Source organism: Pristiophorus japonicus, chromosome 18 (genome assembly GCF_044704955.1).
Source record: "Pristiophorus japonicus isolate sPriJap1 chromosome 18, sPriJap1.hap1, whole genome shotgun sequence".
NCBI lineage: Eukaryota > Metazoa > Chordata > Chondrichthyes > Pristiophoridae > Pristiophorus > Pristiophorus japonicus.
The window spans coordinates 6,064,643-6,074,969 of record NC_091994.1 but is presented as its reverse complement, the minus strand read 5'-3'; the positions used below and the strand labels follow the sequence as shown (position 1 = coordinate 6,074,969).

Genomic DNA, 10,327 nt, shown 5'->3' with positions numbered 1-10,327 from the left:
GCTCCCACCCTCCCTCTCGCTCGCTCCCACCCTCCCTCTCGCTCGCTCCCACCCTCCCCTCTCGCTCGCTCCCACCCTCCCTCTCGCTCGCTCCCACCCTCCCTCTCGCTCGCTCCCACCCTCCCTCTCGCTCGCTCCCACCCTCCCTCTCGCTCGCTCCCACCCTCCCTCTCGCTCGCTCCCACCCTCCCTCCTCTCGCTCGCTCCCACCCTCTCTCTCGCTCGCTCCCACCCTCCCTCTCGCTCGCTCCCACCCTCCCTCTCGCTCGCTCCACCCTCCCTCTCGCTCGCTCCCACCCTCCCTCTCGCTCGCTCCCACCCTCCTTCTCGCTCGCTCCCACCCTCCCTCTCGCTCGCTCCCACCCTCCCTCTCGCTCGCTCCCACCCTCCCTCTCGCTCGCTCGCTCCCACCCTCCCTCTCGCTCGCTCGCTCCCACCCTCCCTCTCACTTGCTCGCTCCCACCCTCCCTCTCACTCTCTCGCTCCCACCCTCCCTCTCACTCTCACCCCTCCCTCTCACTCTCTCACTTCCACCCTCCCTCTCACTCTCTCACTCTCTCACTCCCACCCTCCCTCTCACTCTCTCACTCTCTCACTCCCACCCTCCCTCCCTCTCTCTCTCACTCCCACCCTCTCTCTCACTCTCTCTCCAGTTCTATCGGCGAGTCGCCGTGGGAGCTGGAGCTGTTTGCGCTGCAGGAGAACAACACGAAGCTGGTGCAGGCGCTACACGAATCCAACATCACCGTCGAGCAATGGAAGAAACAGCTGGTGGCTTATAAAGAGGAGTCGGACAAACTGCGCGAGCGGGTGAGGAGCTGGGACTGGGGGAGGGAGAAGCGTTGGGGGGGGGCTGGGGGAGCAGCGTGGTGGGGGGGGTGGGAAAGCGTGGGTGTGGGGGGCGGCGGAAGGGGGGGAAGGGACGACTTGATGATGCTCCCTTCAGCATCTTTGAGACGAGAACATTCAATCCGTGGCTTGAATTAATAAATTATTTTAGAACCGAGCAGTTCATCAACCTCTTCCCTTCATTCCCCCCCCTCTTCCCCCCGCCCCGACTCCAGGTTATTGAGCTCGAGTCCCAAGGTGAGGACGTTGTAACAGTTGCCACTCAGAACACGGACCTCAGCCAATCCGTGGAGGAGCTGGAGACGCTGCTAAAGGAAAAAGAGGAGGTAACCTCACCTCTGTGACATCACCCACACGTCCGGGCAGTGACATCACCCACACGCTCGGGCAGTGACATCACCCACACGCGCGGGCAGTGACATCACCCACACGCTCGGGCAGTGACATCACCCACACGCTCGGGCAGTGACATCACCCACACGCTCGGGCAGTGACATCACCCACACGCGCGGGCAGTGACATCACCCACACGTGCGGGCAGTGACATCACCCACACGCTCGGGCTGTGACCTGTGAGCTTGTGTTTTGTTCGGAGAGTTTTCTGTGGCGGGTTTGCTCATGCTCGGTGATTGAAAGTGAGATGAATGTGGTGTAGTGACACTGGCCGAGGATTCCGGAACATTTTGTTCAATGGCCCCAGTTTCTCGCGAGCAATGTCACCATCCCCTGATCGCTGCTGACCCCTTTAAGTGTCCGGCTTGTGTTTGTGTCTCTCTGTGATAGCCGCTGTGTGTCAGCAGCAAGATGCTGCCCGCCCAGTGACAAGCCCCTGCCCCCCCCCCCCCCGGTGACACGCCCCTGCCCCCCCGGTGACAGGGCCCTGCCCGCCCGGTGATAGGGCGCGGGTCCCACCCGCCCAGAGACAGGGCTCTGCCCGCCCGGAGGCTGGCCGTGCCTGCCTGGTGACAGGGCATGTGCCCCCCCGGAGACAGGACGCGGGTTCCACCCGCCCAGAGACAGGGCTCTGCCTGGTGACAGGGCATGTGCCCCCCCGGAGACAGGGCGCGGGTCCCCTGCCCGTCCGATATTGATGCCCAGACCGAGTGTCAGCGCTCGTTGAATCTGTGCATCGAAGAATCGTGTGGGAGTGAGAGACGGGCACATGGCAGTGCCGGGAAAGTATCCTGGGCCGCTCTGTGACAATCGAGAAGCGAATGACTGAGAGAAGAGAATGCTGTGATTGCTCAGTTGGTGTCTGAACGGGTTTGAGCATCGAGGGTTTGTGAAGATTCGAGCAGCTCATTACTCGATAGTGTGCAGCGTAAACACCAGCATGGACCAGTTGGACCAAGTGGCCTGGGGGTTGCTGTAGATTCTGTCTCAGTCTCGAAGCCCGGCTGCGTGTAACGGCACGCACTGGGTCACCGAGACTGCATGTGTCAGCGTGTAACGGCACACACTGGGTGACGAGGATGTGCTGGGGCAGTCTGTCTGCTTTCGGGCTCTGGGCTGAGCGAGGTCAGTGAGAGAAACCCGAACCCAACACAATCGTAGGGGTTTCGATCAAAGTGAGAGTTTGGCATCGGAGCGCTCTCCCCGAGCTCCGGCCCCGCTCTCCCCGAGCTCCGGCCCCGCTCTCCCCGAGCTCCGGCCCCGCTCTCCCCGAGCCTCGCCCCGCTCCCCGCTCTCCCCGAGCCTCGCCCCGCTCTCCCCGAGCTCCGGCCCCGCTCTCCCCGAGCCTCGCCCCGCTCCCCGCTCTCCCCGAGCCTCGCCCCGCTCTCCCCGAGCTCCGGCCCCGCTCTCCCCGAGCCCCAGCCCCGCTCTCCCCGAGCCTCGCCCCGCTCCCCGCTCTCCGCTCTCCCCCTGCCCCCGTCTCACTGATCTTTTTGTTTCTCTCAGGAGATCCAGCTGTTGAGGAGCCAAAAATCTGATGTGAATGAGTTAGAGACTGACCGGGAGGAAGCGCTGCTCAGACTGCAGGTACTGGGGGGAGGGGGCCACGGGGGTGGGGTTGACAGGGTGGGGGCACTGGGGAAGGGATGGACGGCGGGGGGCATGGGGCTAGACAGGGGGGGGCAGGGAATAGTCAGGGAGGGGAGGGACGGGAAGCGGGGGATAGACAGGGAGAGAGGGGGGTCACGGAGGGGGAGGTAGGGGGAGGGGGCTACGGGGGATGGTAGACAGGGTGGGGCATGGGGGGATGGGGATAGACAGGGGGGTGCGGGAAATAGTCAGGGAGGGGGTCACGGAGGAGGAGGGAGGGGGAAGGGGACACGGGGCTCAGGGTTTGGGGGCCTTGTCCCTGTGGGTCTCTGGTCAGGGAACGGCCTGTGGGTCTGACGGTAACGGCCCTCACCTTTGCCCTTTTGTTGTCAGGAGGTCGAGGGTCGGAATGCGGAGCTGGAGCAGCAGCTGCAGGATGTGGAGCAGACTCTGGTCGACTGTGTGAACGATCGAGAGCGGATCCAGTGCGACGCCCGCAAACTTCTCGATATCCTCGACGTCAAGCTTTACGAACTAAACGATTTGCGCCAGAGTTTAGCTAAAATTGCAGAGAAAGAGGAAAAGTCTTGAATTGTGCAGCCGGACTTGGAGCCATGACCTTGGGTCCCCTCGATGTCCCGTGACTCCCTCACACGCAACACCCCCTCAAGGGGTGTCATCGCCCCCCACTGTAACGCTGATATACCCCACACCCCTCACTGTAACACCGATACACCCCACACCCCTCACTGTAACACCGATACACCCCACACCCCTCACTGTAACACCGATATACCCCACACCCCTCACTGTAACAGATATACCCCACACCCCTCACTGTAACACCGATATATCCCACACCCCTCACTGTAACACCGATACACCCCACACCCCTCACTGTAACACCGATACACCCCACACCCCTCACTGTAACACCGATATATCCCACACCCCTCACTGTAACACCGATATATCCCACACCCCTCAACTGTAACACCGATATATCCCACACCCCTCACTGTAACACTGATATACCCCACACCGTAACACCGATATATCCCACACCCCTCAACTGTAACACCGATATACCCCACACCCCTCAACTGTAACACCGATATACCCCACACCCCTCACTGTAACACTGATATACCCCACACCCCACACTGTAACACCGATATATCCCACACCCCTCAACTGTAACACCGATATACCCCACACCCCTCACTGTAACACTGATATACCCCACACCCCTCACTGTAACACCGATATATCCCACACCCCTCAACTGTAACACCGATATACCCCACACCCCTCACTGTAACACCGATATACCCCACACACTGCTCCCACCGCCCTTTCGGGAGGCGCATTCCAGATCACAACAACTCACTGCGTAAAGAAAATTCTCCATCTCCCCCTCTGATTCTTTTGCCAATTATCGTCAATCTGTGTCCCTCTGGTTCCCGACCCTCCTGCCCCTGGAAACAGTCTCCTTATTTACTATCAAAACCCTTCATGATTTTGAACACCTCTATCAAATCTCCCCCTAACCTTCTAAAGAGAGCTATCCCAGTCTCACCACATAACTGAAGTCCCTCATCCCTGGGACCATTCTGGTAAATCCCCTTTGCACCCTCTCTAAGGCCTTGATATCCCTCCGAAAGTGCTGTGCCCAGAATTGGACACAACACTCCAGCTTGGGCCTAACCCGTGTTTTATACAGGTTTAGCGAAGCCTCCCTGCTTATGTACTCTATGCCTCTATTTCTGAAGCCAAGGATCACAACCTTCTCAACTTGTCCCGCCACCTTCAGAGACTTGTGTGGGTACACCCCCTGGTCTCTCTGTTCCTGCACCCCCTTTAAATTGTATCCTTTAGTTTATATTGTCTCTCCTCGTTCTTCCTACCGAAATGTATCGCTTCACACTTCTCTCTGTTAAACTCCATCTGCCCCGTGTCTGCCCAATTCACCGGCCTGTCTCTGTCCTGAAGTCTGTTACCATTCGCCTCATTGTTTACTACAATTTGTGCCATTTGCAAACTTTGAAATTACGCCCAGTATACCCAAGTCCAGGTCATTAATGTGTATCAAACAGAGCAGTGGTCCCAACACCGACCCCTGGGGGAACATCACTGTAGGCTTCCCTCCAGTCTGCAAAACACCCGTTCACACTACTGTCTGCTTTCTGTCCCTTCGCCGATTTTATATCCAACAAACAACAACTGCCGCTGTCCCTTCAATCCCATGGGCTTCAATTTTGCTAACAAGTGTATTATGTGGTACTTTGTCAAACGCCTTCTGAAAGTCCTTGTGTGGTCTGTTTATTGCAGGGATGTGGGATGAGCTGGGCCTGCGTCCTGTCTTGTGTCTGTGTCAGGCTGTACTCACTGTGCCACACTCTTTTGTTTCAATCTCTCAGTAACTGTAGCTTGTTGACGCTCAGTGTATATGTTGCAGGGTCTGAATTAATGGCCACAGTTTCTGCGGTCCCATTTATAGGTGGCAGCAGGCTGGTAGATTTAGAATCTTAGGATGTTCACCCGGTGGGAACACAGAAGTGATTAGCGTTAGATTAGTGCCGGTGTTAAGATGTGACGAGTTGTAACCTTTTGTTTACATTGCGAGACCTCGAGATGTGGCTGTCACATTGTTCTGTCACAGCGCAGAGATTAAGGAGCGTGGTGACGTGAGAGGTGAGCTGTCCTCCCAGTGATTGCTGCGGAGGTCAGAGGAAGCGCATTGGCAGGTCAGACTGTGAGCTATGGGCCAGGCGGAGAGACTGATTTCTGCTGACTGTGTCTCTGCTTAAACCTCAAGTAAATGCTAATCCTGAACTCTGTCAGCGAGTTTATCGAGTCATGTGACTTCAAGGCTGATCTTAGCCGGGGAGACAGCAGGGTCGACAACTGGCCACAATTTCCCCTGGGTTAGAGGGGAAAGGTCATCCAGGGATCCTGCTCCTGATCACTGTCCAGTGACCCCTGGGTTAGAGAGAGGGGAAATCAGCCAGGGTTCCTGCTCCTGATCCCTGACCAGTGACCCCTGGGTTAGAGAGAGAGGAAATCAGCCAGGGTTCCTGCTCCTGATCACTGCCCAGTGACCCCTGGGTTAGAGAGAGAGGAAATCAGCCAGGGTTCCTGCTCCTGATCACTGCCCAGTGATCCCTGGGTTAGAGAGAGAGAGGAAATCAGCCAGGGTTCCTGCTCCTGATCACTGTCCAGTGACCCCTGGGTTAGAGAGAGAGAGGAAATCAGCCAGGGCTCCTGCTCCTGATCACTGCCCAGTGACCCCTGGGTTAGAGAGAGGGGAAATCAGCCAGGGTTCCTGCTCCTGATCACTGCCCAGTGACCCCGGGTGGAGCTCGGACAGTGATCTATCATTGGTTGAAAATCCTGCTGACATGCTGGGGGTAATTTTGAGTTTGTACGATTGTTTAAAACGGGTGATAGTGAGCTAGCGTCCCGCTTGACATCTCTCTGCCTTTGTATTTCCATGTCCCCGCCTTGGCTTGGATGCGATGAGTGGGGCTTTGTCTGTGGTGCCTGCGCTCTGTCTCCCGCTGGTGTAGGATCAGTGCCGGGAACATAAGATAAGAAATAGGAGCAGGAGTCGGCCATTTGGCCCCTCGAGCCTGCTCCACCATTCAATAAGATCATGGCTGATCTGATCCTGGCCTCAACACCACTTCCCCGCCCGCTCCCCATAACCCTTGACTCCCTTATCGTTCAAAAATCTATCTATCTCCACGTTAAATATATTCAATGACCCAGCCTCCACAGCTCTCTGGGGCAGAGAATTCAGATTCACGACTCTCTGAGAGAAGAAATTCCTCCTCATCTCCGTTTTAAATGGGCGACCCCTTATTCTGAAGCTATGCCCCCTAGTTCTAGATTCCCCCACGAGGGGAAACATCCTCTCTGCATCTGTCGAGCCCCCTCAGAATCAATAAGATCGCCTCTCAACGTTGTTGAACACCTCATCTGGAGTACGCTGCTCGCGTCAATCTTTCGCTCCGCTGCTGTTTCCAATGGCAACGGAAAACTGTCCAAATCGTTATTTTTGTCACATTTGCCAAATTGTGTTAAAATCAACAGCGGTCCGTAGTTGAGAATTTTCAGCATTTCCCAGAGCCAATACTCTCGGGGTGAACTCTGTTTGTGCTAATTACACACTTGCATTAGGATTTTCATAACACGCAGAACAAGGTGAAGCCAACCCCATTATTCCTGATCCCCGATCGCCTGGTCCAGATCCCTGATCCCAATCTCCCGATCCCAGAGCTCCCGAACCCCAGTGCTATAAACCCAGGCGCATGTCCTGCAGAGTGATTCACACACAGTCTGGGCACTGCACCTCCTGTGAGGGCTGAAATAATCTCGAAACTGCAGACCGGATGCAATGTCAGGCTGTACAAACACAAGGCAAGTCACCAACTCACTCGAGTGCTGGTTTAAAAAAGCAAGTGAGAATGACGGGGACAAGACGTCTGCGTGTCCCCCAGACCCCGGGACTGGGACACTGCGTGTCCCCCAGACCCCGGGACTGGGACACTGCGTCTCCCCCAGACCCCGGGACTGGGACACTGCGTGTCCCCCAGACCCCGGGACGAGACATCTGCGTCTCCCCCAGACCCCGGGACTGGGACACTGCATCTCCCCCAGACCCCGGGACTGGGACACTGCGTGTCCCCCAGACCCCGGGACTGGGACACTGCCTCTCCCCCAGACCCTGGTCACTGATCACTCCATCAGACTACGCTCCAACCATCAAAACCACTCTGTGTTAGAACTCTCAATATTGTTTAGTCAAGCAATCCATATGGTATTTATTCCTAGCTTTAATAATTAGAATTAATAATTCAGTATGGGCTACAATACAACCACTATGAGATTTTTGATATTTGTGTAAAATAAACTACAATTTGTCAGTGTATGAGATATTTATTAAATTGTGCAACTTTTAGTCCCTTTTAAACAGAGTGAGAAAACAGGCCATATCCAGTCTACACACAGTCTAAATGCAGCGTATACACATCACGTGCACAGGATATACATACATGCACACAGTCTACACACACGGCTTGTACAGAGTATATACGCAAGCAGGATGCGCATTCAAGGCAGCAAGTACACAATATCTGCAGTATATTATGCACATTGTACGCGGTATGTGTATAATACTCTGCACATACTGCGTACACAGTGTGTATAATACACTTCACATACACAGTGTCTATAATACGCTGTACATACCATGTACACAGTGCGTATAATACGCTGCACATACCGCGTACACAGTGTGTATAATACGCTACACATACTGCGTACAGTGTGTATAATACACTGCACATACCATGTACACAGTGTGTATAATACGCTACACATACTGCGTACAGTGTGTATAATACGCTGCACATACCTCGTACAGTGTGTATAATACACTGCACATACCATGTACACAGTGTGTATAATATGCTGCACATACCGTGTACAGTATATACAATATGCTGCATAAACCCCGTACAGTGTGTATAACATGCTGCACATACCGCGTACAGTGTATGATACGCTGCACATACCTCGTACCGTGTGTATAATACGCTGTACATACCGCGTACACAGTGTGTATAATATGCTGCACATACCGTGTACACTGTGTATAATACGCTGCACATATCATGTACAGTGTGTATAATACGCTGCACATACCGTGTGTATAATACGCTGCACATACCGTGTGTATAAAATGCTGCACATACCGTGTACAATGTGTATAATACGCTGCACATACCATGTACACAGTGTGTATAATACGCTGCACATACCGTGTACACAGTGTGTATAATACGCTGCACATACCGTGTACACAGTGTGTATAATACGCTGCACATATCGTGTACACAGTGTGTATAATACGCTGCACATACCGTGTACCGTGTGTATAATACGCTGCACATACCGTGTACAGTCTGTATAATATGCTGCACATACCGTGTACACAGTGTGTATAATACGCTGCACATATCGTGTACAGTGTGTATAATATGCTGCACATATCGTGTACACTGTGTATAATACGCTGCACAAACCGTGTAAAGTGTGTATAATATGCTGCACATATCGTGTACACAGTGTATAATACGCTGCACATACTGTGTACACAGTGTGTATAATACGCTGCACATACTGTGTACAGTGTATAATATGCTGCACATACCGTGTACAGTCTGTATAATATGCTGCACACACCATGTACAGTGTGTATAAACGCTGTACATACTGTGTACAGTGTGTATAATATGTTGCACATACCGTGTATATGATACACTGCACATACCGTGTACAAAGTGTATAATATGCAGCACATACCGTATACAGTGTGTATAATACGCAGCACATACCGTGTAAAGTGTGTATAATTCGCTGCACATGCCGTGTACACAGCGTGTATAATTCGCTGCACATACCATGTACACAGTGTGTATAATACGCTGCACATACCGTGTACAGTGCGTATTATACACTGCACATACCGTGTACAGTGAGTATAATACGCTGCACATACCGTGTACAGTGCGTATAATACGCAGCACATACCGTGCACAGTGCGTATAATACGCTGCACATTCCGTGTACAGTGTGTATAATACGCAGCACATTCTGTGTACAGTGTATAATACACTGCACATACCGCATAGTGTGTATACTACACTGCACATACTGCGTACAGTGTATAATACGCTGCATATACCATGCACACTATTATACGCTGCACATACCGTATAATATGCATTATGTACACGGTATTTGCAGCATAATATAATCAGTACAACATATCATTCGAGCATGTACCTAAAGACTGTTTGATTTTAGGTTTGACTGGTTGACTGTTAGTTAATAATTAATTCCTAAGAAGTCTTTTAAACAGTGAATTAAGCATTTGTAGATGTGTGTTTCTCAGTTCAGAATAAAAATAAAATCCATATTTAATACTGTCCGCCATCTGTTTCTTTCATCCTCAAAACTCACTAATTAGTTTATTGAATTTTTTTACCTGTTCTTCTCGGTGTTCTCCAGGCTCCCCCTCCTGGGCTAAAGTGAGGAAGGGTTTGGAGGCTGAATCACGAATAGACTATTTCAGTGACCAGGGCCCATCAATTTAAATCCATCATTGGTTGAGAAGAGAGATTGGGGAAAATATTCTGCCACAGCCGCTGATAGAGCTGGAAGTATTTCCCACAGGGAATATCTGAGGCACAATCCATGGCAACTTCTACTGGAAATTTGGATAAATATTTTGAAGCAGAGATTGATACAGGGCTATGGGGAGAGCGGGACAGTGGGATTAGTTTGGGGATTGATACAGGGCTATGGGGAGAGCGAGACAGTGGGATTAGTTTGGGATTGATACAGGGCTATGGGGAGAGAGTGGGGCAGTGGGATTAGTTTGGGATTGATACAGGGCTATGGGGAGAGCGGGACAGTGGGATTAGTT

The 10,327-nt window shown here is 52.8% G+C and overlaps 1 protein-coding gene across 1 annotated transcript in view; it reads left to right on the top strand.

The window, feature by feature from the left end:
• LOC139228524 (homer protein homolog 3-like) overlaps positions 1 to 9,829 on the top strand; it is a 13,775-nt gene extending 3,946 nt beyond the window's left edge. Inside the window, exons 2-5 of the mRNA XM_070859595.1 lie at positions 654 to 810; positions 1,065 to 1,175; positions 2,749 to 2,829; positions 3,226 to 9,829. Coding sequence (XP_070715696.1) covers positions 654 to 810; positions 1,065 to 1,175; positions 2,749 to 2,829; positions 3,226 to 3,423 — 547 coding nt within the window. The 3' untranslated portion in view covers positions 3,424 to 9,829. The remainder of the gene's footprint in view (positions 1 to 653; positions 811 to 1,064; positions 1,176 to 2,748; positions 2,830 to 3,225) is intronic.
• Positions 9,830 to 10,327: the final 498 nt, after the last annotated feature.